At 40.0% G+C, this 14,469-nt stretch overlaps 1 protein-coding gene across 1 annotated transcript in view; it reads left to right on the top strand.

The window, feature by feature from the left end:
• Positions 1-14,469, top strand: part of lrp2a (low density lipoprotein receptor-related protein 2a) — a 54,561-nt gene that overhangs the window by 1,459 nt on the left and 38,633 nt on the right. Inside the window, 16 exon segments of the mRNA XM_088415292.1 lie at positions 3,597-3,704; positions 3,907-4,029; positions 4,875-4,991; positions 5,368-5,478; positions 5,567-5,680; positions 6,298-6,414; positions 7,103-7,246; positions 8,010-8,129; positions 8,208-8,336; positions 8,718-8,887; positions 10,838-11,061; positions 11,448-11,654; positions 12,253-12,455; positions 12,544-12,684; positions 12,780-12,983; positions 14,267-14,459. Of these exon segments, the coding sequence (XP_088271418.1) occupies positions 3,597-3,704; positions 3,907-4,029; positions 4,875-4,991; positions 5,368-5,478; positions 5,567-5,680; positions 6,298-6,414; positions 7,103-7,246; positions 8,010-8,129; positions 8,208-8,336; positions 8,718-8,887; positions 10,838-11,061; positions 11,448-11,654; positions 12,253-12,455; positions 12,544-12,684; positions 12,780-12,983; positions 14,267-14,459 (2,425 nt within the window).

The raw sequence follows: 14,469 nt of genomic DNA, 5'->3' as shown, positions 1-14,469 counted from the left end.
GCCGTTTTCAAGGATGTATCATCAAATAAGCAATAATTGTGGAAAATTGTTTTGCAATACACTTTTTTTCATAATTAATTTGACCTGATTATTCAATGAATCGATGTTAAAAAACAATTCTAAGAATATTTGATAGACAAACTTAAGTATTTCCCTTCACTATGAGTTTGCCTGACATAGATTTGCTGTGAGAGTTGGGGGTACTGTCACTTATGGGTGCTTGACCCCCCCTTCAACAAAATTAAGCCCCTATAACCTTTAGTAGTGCCTACTTAATGCTGGCTATTTAACGCTGCGCAAATGCTGGTGATGGTCATGCAGCATTGCGCTTGTTCATGAACTCCAGTTAGTAATTTTTCAATTGAACAGAATTGTTATCCATATTAATTCATATTTGCTTTACTCAAATAAAGTATGCCCTTTGTGTCACCAATAAGTTACTAATTTACTTGGTTGTAAACGGTTTGTTGATGGCGGTGGGAGGTTCGACTGCAATTAATGTATTGCTAAAAAAACACCTTTTGTTATGTTCAAACTTGGATTGCGCATGCATGTTAAACCTCACCCTTTCCGGCACAGGAGCCTAAATCCTTGTATAGCCGTAACATTGCTTTAGAAAACAAGCGTTGTCACATATTGATCTTTTTTTCTGGCTTATAGGTTTTTGACAACACAGCCGTCTAACTACCTTGTGATGACTTCATTTCTTATTATGTTTTGCATAATAACATACTCTCCCACCCCTCTGAAAAAAAGTGAGGCTTTTTCTGTCGTACCCTAATGAAGGCTGTCGGTCCACGCTCCTTTCAGGGGTGCCGTGCCGGTGCCAAAAGCGGTCAGGCCTTTTCACCGTTTTGTTTGCGCCACTAAGCGCCAAAGTCACTTGTTTGGCAATTGACTGCATTTTGCTGCATGCATTTCCATATGAAACAGGCCGCAGCACTTTGCTCTGACAGCGTGGACAGTTCCAGCGTTTCATGCGGCCAGCAGACGTTTTCTTTGCAGCTCAGTGGGTGCGGAGGCCTGCGCCAAAATAAGCACCGTTGGCCAAAGCTTAACGACACCACAAGAGATGTTTCAGGGGTCAGGTGTGCTTTCTCCATGGGTCCAAACCCACTGTACCCCCTTCTCTCCATCAGGGTGACATTTTCACTTAGGACTTTACATCCCTACCGGCACTTCTTTTGTGCCTTTGTGATTCCGCAGTGGGCTTGGGGAGGGGCTTCATTGGAATGAAAATTCCTCTAATGTTCTTCTCTCAGAGTAGTGGGGCATCTTTGCCACAGTCATCTCCTGCTGTGGGTTTAAGTTGCAATAAGAAAAGACAAGGCCGGACTAAAGGGAAAAGAAAACACTGAATTCCACAAAAAAACGCTCATGTAAAAAAGGTTCTAAAACATGGAGGGTTAATCTTGAAGACATAAGTTGAGGGTGTAATCACATCATGCCTCTGATGTTGGAGTTTACGTCTTCTGTTTCTGTTCTATTCATAATATCGCCAGGGGTTGAACCGATTAATGGACAATTAGACTATACTGCTTTGATTTGATGTTTAAAGCTTGGAGTCAACTATTCGCTATGTGTTTTTGGTAGTCTATCTTCACCCAATCACAACCTATTTATAGAGCACGTTTGTCTAGACCAGGGGTGGGCAAATAGTTTGGCTCAAGGGTACTAAAATTTGACAAAAGGGCCGGTCCTGGAACAGATGGATGGAGTGTTTTGATAATCCCCCTTATCAGAGAAAAAACGCAGGATATCTAGAATACGTGCTTTAATTTCAATAGCAAATGAACAAAAGCATTCCAACGGTGTTATTCAAGCATCGTGTATTTGACTTTTCATAGAATGACGCTTACAACGACTGAAAATTACATGGAAAAAATACAGCTTTTTTATCGCTAACAGTTACTATTTTAAAGAACTGAAACCCCTGCTCTGATTGACTTAAAACTTTAGATCTTGTGCTGCGCCATCACTATCAACTCGTACACTAAATTTCAGGAAAATCAAGATTGACTTGTCCGACCTACCAAATGTTGGGCATGGAATGACTCTTACTTACAAAAGAAGAATTCACCCTCTCATATTGCTGGACAACTAATTTCAAGATAGCCACATAGGCTAGAGGAATCAAAGTGTCGCTGAGAGGCTACATTATTAACCTTTTGATGACAGCTGACATCACCACCCAAAATTATGTTGTCAAGAAACACACAAGGCTCAAGTTCATTCCTAATGAGGGTGAGGTCAAGGCTGTCAGTTCCTTCTCCGTCAAACTCATCCAATGCTGCTTAACGGACCATTTTTTGTACACTTGGGTGCTGTCCTGCCGTAATAGGTTTTGTATTGTTCGCAGTTTTAATCGTTTGAAACAAATCTATTGATATATTTTTTAATGTAGTGGATTTTAAAGACTATGCTGAAGCGTTCTCCAAATAATTACATTATGTCTCAGACTGGACATGGACTATGCGCGCCATAGATCAGGCTGACGGAGCGAATTGATTGAAATGCGCATTCCTGTTCAGATAGTCGTGATGGAGTGTTCTGACACTCAGCTATGTTGCCTGAATCAACCCCCTCCCCCTGGAAGATGCCAGAGAAGGCAGTGTAGTGGTACCTTATCTCCACAGATGCCACTCATTGGGAACATCAAAAGGAGGCTCATATGAGTGCAGAAGAGGATTGCGTAACATCCTTGGAAAGGGGGGGGTGGATGGCACGCTTGTCTCCACCTCTCAACGGTGGTGCTAACAGAAAATTTCAGCCAACTCCTCATTAAATTTTTGGAATACTTAGTTCAGATTCGTAGTTTGAACACCCCCTCCCATGACAGACTCGCCCATTCTAATCATCTTTAAATAAATACAAAAAAACACTGGACCACCAGTTTCTCTTCACAGCTTCCTTTCCTTTGACATGATCCTCTTAAGCAACCGACCTGCTTAATCACCGTGCCCCTTTCTCTTTCTTTTGCCCTCATTATTACGACGGTATTAGCTCTTAATATAAAACTGAACAATTTTAAATAAGAGTGTCAGATTAACAATCACAGTTAAAGTTTGTTTTTTTCATCTTAATCTTTTTTCATGTCTAACGCTTTGCTTTCTGTATGCAGATTCCATATGTTTTTATGCATCTGGCTTCTTGTGTTTGAATTGTTGAGGGTTGGAAAACAAAGGTCACTCACTACCTGACGTGAACACTGATTAGCATAATCTTATGGGCTGCTGTTGTCGGTAGCTGGGCGTTAAAAGAAGACGTTAAAATGGGAGGACGTGTGAGAGTTGCCGGTCCAATGAATGTTAAATTTCACTCTAAAACAACACCCCAGTGGCAACTTTGATTAGAGTCACGAGTTTTATAAGAAGCAGTTTCCTTCCCACGGATGCAGCTCAACTTTAGCTGACCACATCAATGCAAAGCACCCAACTGTGACTGCAGCCACAGCTAATGATAGCAAAAAAGACACTAATCTAGCAAGCCTTCGCATAGCTCTTTTCCCAACCCAACTCATTTGATTAAGTCAAATTTCAATGTTTTTAATCTCTTGAGAGCACTTAAACATTGAAATGCGATGTTTATTTGGATAGGATGTGAACTGGGGCAGTTCCGCTGCGGGACAGGCCGATGCATTCCATGGGACTGGCACTGCGACGGGACGTCAGACTGTTCAGATGACTCTGATGAACAAGAATGTCGTGAGTTATTTACTAACCCACTCGCAACCGCTCATTTGGGCCGTTGCTTTGTTAGGGAAGGTGGTCATTACTGCCTAGCTTGGTATTAACTGATATCTTTATATTTTTACTGCATCGTTGTATTTATAAGAAGTACTGATTAGCTTTGGGTTTTTTTTAACAGAGAAACAAAAATGAGTCAGTGTGCCTCTCTGTTTTGCAGCTGAAATAACATGTGATGACAGTCACTTCCAATGTTTGAGTGACGGCGAGTGTATCCCAGGTGTCTGGGTGTGCGATGATGAAGAGGACTGTGAAGATGCCTCGGATGAGAGACAAAACTGTCGTAAGTAGGGCTGACACTAACGATATTTTCAATAATCGATTCATCTTTTGTCAATTGATTCATCTGGTCTTGTCTCCAGTTTTTTTTGGTTTTTGTTTTGTTTTTGCTAGCCGCTAGACAATCCATCAGTTAAGTGTATCCGTTCAAGGTGCCAATTTATGGAACAACTATGAAATAAAACTGAAATTATGTTCATCAATGGAGTTTAAAAATTATAGTATTAAAAAAAATACAATGACATATGAATTGAATAATATCTTGTATAAAACTTTGTGATGTGTATGAATTTGATATACAGTACAGGATTGTTTATATATACTGTATGTATCATTATGTATATATGAATTATGTGCAATGTGTTTATATGTTCACTCAAATAATCAATCAATTAACAAAAGGGAGACAGAAGAAGACACTATCAAAGTGTCCATTTTGAGTTTTAATTGCTGTTTAACTCTGCCGTATTCTTTCAGTGTTATGTTGAAAATATCCATCCATTTTCTATAAATATGTTGGTGCCGAACATGCAGGCGTGTTCAGTCGGTCGAAGAAAGGATGTAAGCAGGGAATTAAAAAAAAAAATCGTTCTAAATTTTAAAAAAAAACTTCCATATACCATCTTTCTGTGTAAATAGCTGATGTTGGGGCCTGCGGTTTGGCTTATCTGTGACAGAAATTGTTTTTTTTTTTGGTGAATTTTTGCTGCTGCGGCATATACAGTAGTTTGAACAATATGGTACTTAATACAATGAATATAAAGTTCAGTTGAAAATTCCAACCGTTTTGAATGATATTGAATAGTCATTTATTTTGTATATGCTGCTAAAAGTGTCAATCTGCCCTAGCTGGCAGATCATGCACCAGCGGACAGTTCAGCTGTAGCAACGGAGCGTGCGTCCCGCTTGAGTACCAATGCGACCATCTATCTGACTGCGCCGACGGCTCGGATGAGAGAAACTGCGGTAAGTCTTCTCAAAGGTGTTTTCCCCAGATTTGAACAACACCCACCTGTGGCATTTTAATCAATTTGTTCAGATTAAGAGACTCGCTGACGGACACCAGGGGCCACAATATGCGTCTTGTTGTTAGAATTTGATTGCAGATTCCTCGGTGGATTAGTTCAACTGCTATGCCGCTGTTGTCCTGGCTGGCACAGTGCACTCAAAGCACTATATGCTATGGGAATCCCACAATTGCAAGAAGTGGCTGCGAATGCTGTTGCGACAGTGGCAGCGTTATAGTGTCCCTTCCTATCCCTTCCACGCGCCAAGCATTTCACTTGCTCTCAGGTTTGACATGTCGGCATTATGTTGCTCAGATGATGATCTAATCTTTCAGATTACCCCGAGTGCACAGAGCTTAGATGTGCTAATGGTGCCTGCTATAACCGGACTCAGAGATGTGACCACATACTGGACTGTCGAGATGGTTCTGACGAGGCAAATTGCAGTAAGTCCATTTTAGAACTTGATGTGTCCTTGTGGGCAAAGCCCCAATGGTGTGTGAGATGAGTTACACTTTACATTTTTGTCTTTAGCACAGCACTGCAGTACAGGCCTGTTTCCATGCCGTAATGGGATGTGCGTTCCTCAGCGTTATATCTGTGACCATGACGACGACTGTGGGGATCGAAGTGATGAGCTGAATTGCAGTAGGACCTCCCATCTACTTTCTTGTTCTATTCACTTCTAGATCTCTATTTTTATAGACAGCGCATCTGCAGCTTGGTGTAAATGTCGGCTGATCTCGGTTGAGTGACAATTTGATGGCAGAATGTCAATCTAAATTCACGGTTATGGATGCAGTACTTTTTGTATTCGGATATCCTACAGAAAATTTGAATGGAGTATCGAGTATGCGGAAAAAAATATAGCTTCATATTTTTTCTATCGTGTACACTAAGTGGTTATTCTGGGCAAGAAAAAAATGTTTTGCTTGATGAAAAATAATTTAAAATACCCAACTCCCACAGTCAAAAATGTTCATCTTTTAGTTATATAGGGGCTTTACCGTGCATATGTTTTGCCCTTGTCAAAATTTACTTTCATTCGTCATCAATGAAGTCAGCTATAATCACTTCCACCGCGGCGCAGACCTCCCTCTCTCAGATGCGCTTGAAACAACAGTGGGTCTAACCTGCCACAGCCAGTGGGTTCCAACATGCAAAGAACAGGATTTAGGATTTCATGAAAATAGAAACCCTATTATCTATATTTCTCATATTTTTTGTTCTTTTAAAATTAATAATTGTGTCTCCTTCATTTCCAGCATATCCTTCATGCAGGGGCAATTACTTTACATGCCCCAGTGGTCGCTGTATTCATCAAGTGTGGCTTTGTGATGGAGAAGATGATTGTGAAGACAATGCGGATGAAAAAGGCTGTGGTATGAATATATACAAGTTTACACTAAATAAAATGGACGAATGTAATGAGAGTGATAAAAGCTATGCTACAAGTTTTTGACCATAAAAAGTTTGCTATTCAATCTATCAGAACCAGAAGCCTTTAAGAATATAAACGTAAAAACAGCTGAAGACTATAGGTCCAAATTTGGTTTGGTACCTAGTTTTCAGTCTTTGTACATGATTTCATCAATTTTCTTTAAACATTTATTAGATAATTTAATTTAAGTTGGGTTGAGTAATATTGCCTTTAGAATTAAATCTCAGAATTCACTTAACTGGTTCTCTAATAGATTCGGCGTATCTAAAGTTAGAGCTGACTACCAAGCTGTTTTTCCTGTGCTCTTCCAAGTGTGTCATTCAAATGGCTCTTTGTGGCACACGATTGCGCAGACCTCCGCGCACACACATCCCCCACCCTTAAATTTGCCAGAGGGCTTTAGAATTTGTCCACATGGCTGTGAAGAGTGTGTGTTTTTAGAGGATGGGCTGCGGAAGCCCCCTGTGACCCCCTCAGAGTTCCCTCGAGTGATTTAAAGTGACAGTCCTCACAATGATGTCATCGTCACAATTTTGCACTCTTTTTCTTTTTAATACATCATGTGCTTTTGATGGTTGTAGTTGTAAATAGGTGCTGATTTTTTATTCTTTTTTTTCTTCGTCCAATAGAAAATGCAGTACACGAGTGTTACCCAGGAGAGTGGCCATGTCCGTCAAATGGTGTGTGCATCCCCATGGATCAGCTGTGTGACGGTATGCCTCACTGCCCCGAAGGAGAGGACGAAACCAATTCTACAGCTGGACGCAATTGCAGTTAGTACATTTTTTTTATACTACGTATATAAATGTTTAGACCTTCTCCACCAATTCCTCTGAGTTAGGGTTAGGGGTACAAACTCCACATCGACTGTTTCAACAGCTTTTCATTGCAACAAAGTGATATATTTTTAATGTCATCCCATGAAATTATATTTTGAATTTATTGCTGTCAAGTGACTGAAAGTTTTATAGTTACCGTATTTTCCCCACTATAAGGCGCACCTAAAAGCCTTAAATTTTTAAAAAAATGATTGTGCGTCTTATAATCAGGTGCGCCTTATATATGGATCGATATTGAGATTGGGATTCGTAGATGGGAATGAACTGATAAAGTAAGCTTTACCCGTTTTTTTGTGTGTTTACAGTTGAACAAGGTTGACATTGAGTTATTATGCTATTGAGAGTTAATATTTGAGTTATTATTGTTATCCCTTTGCGTATTACTATATTGAAAAAGTTTTAAAATATGTCATTAATTGAGGGTGCGCCTTATAATCCGGTGCGCCTTATATATGGAAAAAGTTTTAAAATATGTCACTGATTGAGGGTGCGCCTTATAATCCGGTGCGCCTTTTAGTGCGGAAAATACGGTAATGAATTGCAAACTTTTCCAAAATGAACTATTTTTTATGAAGCTTGTTACAAAAATTTACATAAAATGATCCTCAAAAAATCTATATTTATTTTCAACAGCTCAATTATAATATTTTCCAAACTATATAATGGGTATCCTCACTTTTGTTCTTGTATATGCAAGGTGTGTGGAGATGTTCTTCTCTCAGTTGTGAGCACCACTGTCATCCTTCTCCTGACGGAGGAACCTGTTCCTGTCCTTCGGGATACACCGTGAGCAACAATGACAGTCGCTCATGTATAGGTATTTGTTTCATTTTTTGAATTATAACCCACGAAAGAGCTTTGGAGTTCATTATTTCGAGTTTTCTTTTCGTTTAAGACTTTGACGACTGCTCTATGTGGGGAGTGTGTGACCAGCTGTGTGAGGACCGCATCGGTTCTCATCATTGCAGCTGCAGGGAGGGTTACATTTTAGAGCAGCACAGATACTGCCGAGCCGACACCTCATGTAAGTGTGACGTTTCCTCTGCGTCTTACACACAGTGAGCTCTTGAAATCTCTGAATGAACCGTCAAAACAATGTCCATTAGCATAACCCCCTTCCCTGTAGACGACCCCCGTGGCTACTTTGCTGAGCGCATGAACTCCTTCCCGGTGCATTGTTGCATGCATATTGTTGTTTCAGTAAAAGTCTCTTGGCTTTGTGGAATTGTGAAGCTGACCTATTTGGGTTTTGTTTGAAAGTGGATGAAAAGCACTTTACCTTTCTGAAATAACAGGCTGCATTCTGTAAAATTTTCACTCCTTGAGTCCCACATGCTCACTGGAAAAATTAGTGTGATAATTGTACTTCCTGTTTGTGAAAAGCTCTGTTTTGCTGTTTTTGCAGTGGGACTTCCTTCTTTGGTGTTTTCCAATGGCAGAGACTTACTAATAGGTGATATCCACGGCAACAGTCTTCGTAATTTAGTACAGTCACAGAACAGAGGAGTTGCAGCGGGAGTAGACTTTCATTTTGACCGTCAGCTGATTTTCTGGACTGACACCATTCAGAATAAGGTGAGTGAGAATAAACCAATGCCTTTCGAATATAAGCGACCTTTCGTGAAAGTTGTCATTTGGCCGATTTATGATCATTTTCAAAATGTTTACCTTTAATCGGTGCTCAAACACAAGCCTAAACGATTGAGTTTGATCTGTGATTATCTACGCCGGCTTTACATCATCATGTATCATCCAATGAAATGATATGAACCAAAAACAGATGTCCACTACAGTGGACAGAAAGGAGTAGGCTGGAAACTGATATCCCAACAGCAGTGTACCTAAACATAACCACCAATAGCCGTTCACAATTTTAGAACAAACCTTCACTATTTAACTTGCCTTGGGGGTTTCACTCTCACTAACATACCATTTTGACACCATAATTGTATGCTAAGTTCTGCACTTTATGGATGTGGTTTGCTTTGTTGAGTCAGGAAAGAGAATCACACTAGCACCTATCCAGCAAATTCTTACCTCAATGTTAAGTCTCCTAGAGTCATGCATCACTGCCTGTTATTGAAATAGTCATGTGGCGTCCGAGTTATCACTTAAACTATCTGCAAGGTTGATACCGCAATTAAGTGATGGGCACTGGCTTCACTGCGCCGGGGTCATAATGAAGGGAAAGCTCTGTATTAAATGAAAACAAATCCACGTGCATTACCTTTAGACCTATCTGATAAGAAGCTATGATGGCCACATACCAGGGCGCAATTTTGTAATACAAACTCACTTCAGTAATTATGCTGTATTTGCTTTCAATGGCACCGCCCCTCCAAACACATTCTTCGCCGGGAAAAAAAAAAGAAGAGCAATTGGCAGGGTCCATCTTTTAAAGGTGATCTTTGTAAATCAAATGTCTTCGTAGCTGCATGATTAAAGTAGCCAGAGTGCAGTAGGGCATGTGAATGGAACCAGTGAGAGTAGACAACCACAGCTACAGTTTTTATTTCAAAGGGTCTGACTAGTGATTCGGCTCATTTCATGACAAGTGGCAGACATAATTAGTCAATATTCTTAAAAAAAGGAGGCATTAGCTGTTTATTGCCATTGCCAACTGAAGGTTTCTTTTACACAAAATCTAAAACAAACGCAGCATATCCAAAACAAATGTTTAGACAAATAATATAACAATAATCACGAAGAATAACTAATGTTACTGCTGTACAGATAACTCAGAGAGGAGCTGAGTCTTCACGATAGTATGTCCATATGTTTGCACACTAAAATGAGCAGCAAAATGTGCACATTGTATTTTGCATATTGATGTAAGAAGTGTGACAACAACTCTTTATTTGATTTTAATGCTCTTTAATTTGCCTGGACTTTTTTACGGAGTGCATTTTTTATTTCAATGAAAAACCTTTACTGTATATAACTCAGGGCTGGACATGGCAATCAAACTGATCATATTAATTTGTCATTTTGAAAAATGGAAGATTTGAAAAAGAGCTAAATCGTGAAATCAATGTTTTGCAAAGGTGGCTGAATACTGGGCGAGTGGTTTACAAGACATATAGTAGACATATAGACAATAGTTATTATTTAGCTCATTCTGTGACAGCCATTATCTGAGCCTCCTTTAACCTAACACTTGAAAATTAATGAATAAATCCTAGGATTGATTGCTTAACCTGATGAAAGATATTTAAAAATACGTCTTTGGAATTAAAGGAGTCAATTGTGACAGCTCAGACTCATGCTATGAATGCTAAGTTTATATTAAAATTGATTTAAAACCTTTATATATTATCAATAAATATTTCCTACAGGATTTTTTTTTAATGAATCCAATCTTTAAATAAATGTTTCTCGGGTTTATTCATTTGGAATCGCCTAATATTTCTACTCAGACTGTTGTTACTTTTCTTTATCACAGACATCTAATCATCTCTTCATTTATGAAAAGAGTGAGCACCGAGGAATTAGTTTCCCACGAACAATGCCGTCTTTTGTGCACAGGTGTTTTCAGTGGACATGGACGGGTCCAATATGCAGGTGGTTTTAAATGTATCAGTTGACTACCCCGAGAACCTGGCCGTGGATTGGGTGAACAATAAACTGTATGTGGTGGAGGCCAGTGTCAACAGGATCGACATGGTGGACTTGGATGGAAGTAACCGGGTCACGCTCATCACAGAGAACCTGGGAAACCCTAGAGGGCTAGCGGTGGACCCCACTGTTGGGTAAGCACATCTCATTCCCAAATGCCTGTCTTCCCTAGCCCGCATATTGGACGCTATCTGTTTTATGCTCCATTGGCACAGAATAATGTGTGCGCTTGCGTCTGCGTGAGATTAGCAGATTGCCTGTGGTGGATTAGTGAGACGTAATGTAAGTGATGACCCTAATTGTAATCCAATTCAAGGGAGGGAGAGCCAGGTGGCTCTGATATTTTGCTCATTTTAAAGTCAGTCGATATACGGAGACAAGGCAAGGAGACAATGGGTGTACGAAAGCATCCCTTCGACCTGTGCTCTAATCATGTCAGTTCTATTAATTCTAGAGTTTATTTTTCATTGTTTTTTTTTCAGTGGCTATAAGAGTCCTCATTAAAATGTCCCCTCCACAGCTATATGTTCTTCTCAGATTGGGAGGCCCTCAATGGGCAACCTGGTCTTGAACGAGCCTACATGGATGGTAGCAACCGTTATGGGATCATCAGAAGTAAACTGGGCTGGCCAGCTGGCATCACACTTGACATAGAGGCCAAGCGCATTTACTGGGTTGACAGTCGCTATGATTACATTGAAACAGCAACCTACGATGGTCTTCATAGGTAATTATGACAGTTGGTTCATGTGTTTCCTTAGATGCTCATCAGCACATTTAATTAATATTTCATATGTATTTGATCTCATTCAGTGCCATGGATGAGAATGCTCATCTTTTAAAATAGTAAGAACAATAAAAAATAACAACCTTAGTTTTAAATATGTTTTTTTTTTTTTTTTTTTTGGGAGAAGCGCTGACACCCTTGACTAATACCTACCGAATAGTGCTAACTGTGACAATTGGATGCCAGTGTTTCCACACTTACAGTAGAGCTATTACCTACAGCAATTCCAACTGAAGAATGGAAGTCAGTCTTTCATATGGAAGCACCCATATTTTCATACTGTAGACATAGCACACAATATTCTGTTGGCCTTGAAAGGTGAGTGAAAACTCTAAATATACTGGCCCTTCAGAGGTTTCCTTTTCCAATAACGCTTGGCACTGAAAGAGCTATTGGTATGCAAAATAAAACATTATTTGCCTGTCCCAGCACTGACAGCCAATCACAAGTAAGAATACAATACATATAATCGTTAGTTGTAGCCCTATTCCTTTGCCACCGTCTGAAAAAAAACAATATCTGCTTATGTTCTGATTAGGAAAACTGTTGCCCATGGAGGTGCCGTGGTACCGCACCCATTTGGGATCAGCCTGTTTGAGCACAATGTGTATTTCACTGACTGGACCAAAATGGCTGTCCTGAAAGCCAACAAGTTCACGGACACAAGCCCTCAAGTGATCTACGCTACATCTCAGACTCCGCACGGAGTGGCAGTAATACATCGGCTCAAACAGCCACGCGGTAAGCCTGTAGAATGGTTAGTGGATATATTGATTTTTTTCTTGCGTTAAAGTCTTCTAAAGTTAATATTTTGTTCCTTTATCTTTAGTGGAAAATCCTTGCGATCTAAACAGAGGCAGGTGTGATCAGATCTGCGTTTTGAGTCACAGGAGCGACAACGGAGGGTTAGGCTACCGATGCAAGTGTCGCATAGGTTACGACTTAAACACAGATGGAAAGAGATGTATGGGTAAGACAAAACACGTCCCGTCTAATCATGTGTGAAACCTGGAATGATCGCAACAATTCTCCAATATTGCATGTTGTCCGATTTGATGTCTCCAGCCGTGAGGCAGTTTCTACTTTTCACCAGTCAGCTGGCCGTGCGAGGGATACCATTCAACCTCTCCTCTCAGGAAGACATCATCCTTCCCATCACTGGATTACCATCCTATTTTGTTGGAGTGGATTTTAGCGCAGAGGATGATGCTATCTTCTTCTCAGACACGGCTAAAGATATGATCTACAAACAGAAAGTGGATGGGACTGGTGAGCATTTTGCCTTCTGTGTAGCTGAACTTAAACTAGAACTTAAGTGTGACTTGTAAAAAGACTCAGGGTATTACAGGTATTGTAAATATTTATACAACAAATATATCTTTCGCTAAAAATCTTTTAATCTGAATTAAATTATACTTTTAATCAAATTAATTACATAATTTTCGGACTGTAAGATGCTTTAGCACACAACAGCAAAAATTTAGCAAAGAAAAAATTATTGACATGGGCAAACTGCACTGGATTTTTATGCAGAAAGATGTTGTATAGAAGTTCTTTTTCTTTTTATTTCAAACTGTTTTTAAAAGCAGCAACATTCCCTCTATAACAGACTGAACATGTGTGCATGTTTAGCACCAGCATATTTTCAACATAATATCAACAGAATACTGCAGAGTAAAATCATTTCAGTCTATTTTATAATTGTTCTATAAACCGACACATTTTTTTTTACTAGTGGATTCCCCCATGGTGGCTAATTAAAAAAAAAAAAAACAAAACTGCAGATTAGTGGCACTGACCTTATAAGCCACAGGACTCAAATCATGAGAAAAATGTTGTGACATATAGCCCAAAATTGATGGTAGTTATTGTTAATCACTCCAAGATGTAAAGATTGCCATCCGGTGTGGCTCGTGGCTTACAGAGAGGCAGGTAAGATCTGTGCTTGGTCATTTCACAGAAAAAAGCAACCCGGAAGTTCTAAGACAGAGTGCTGCGCCTCTGTGGGAGTAGTCACAGATGACTTTAATTATAGCCAATCAAGGCAGCTCTTTTCATTCCCTTTAAATATGGTACACTAGTTGTTCATTCGCCTCTCCAGATCGGAAGGGCATCATCGCAATGAAGAAGGTACTTGGAGACAGCACTCCAGCTTTGATTGTGTGTGTACCCCTCGGTAGTTATTCCACCCACTCGTATGATTTAAGGCATGTCATTCGGTGATTCAAAAGACTTGAGGCCCACTGTTCACATATTTATGAAATATGACTGAAATCCACCACATGCTTGCCCTTGAAGCTCAAACTTCTTGCTGTGCACAATCACCAATACGAGTTAGTAGTCCTACCGTTCTTACCGCACACGCAAATTTACCAGCTAGGAAAAAAAAAGATGCTCCACTGCACCGATTACACATGTTGTTTTTGGAACAGCTCTAGTTTTTCTCTTCCGGTCCACTTGAAGAAAATGCAGACTGACAGCAGATTTATTCAAATGTAGTTCAGCTTTCATCTCTGTGTTAAATAGTCATCTAACTGCTTTGATCTGCGCAGGCAGGGAGGTGCTGGCGGCCAACAGAGTGGACAGCGTGGAGGACCTGGCTTACGACTGGATTTCTAAAAACCTCTACTGGACTGACTCGCGTTACAGGAGCATATCTGTCATGAAGGTCGCCGATAAATCCAGGCGGGCTATCATACAGAACCTGAACAACCCGAGGGCCATTGTGGTCCATCCTCTTGCGGGGTAAATCAAA

Source organism: Hippichthys cyanospilos, chromosome 5, assembly GCF_059441005.1.
Source record: "Hippichthys cyanospilos isolate Australia breed blue-spotted pipefish chromosome 5, RoL_Hcya_1.0, whole genome shotgun sequence".
Lineage (NCBI taxonomy): Eukaryota > Metazoa > Chordata > Actinopteri > Syngnathiformes > Syngnathidae > Hippichthys > Hippichthys cyanospilos.
This window is presented reverse-complemented; position numbering and strand designations above follow the sequence as displayed.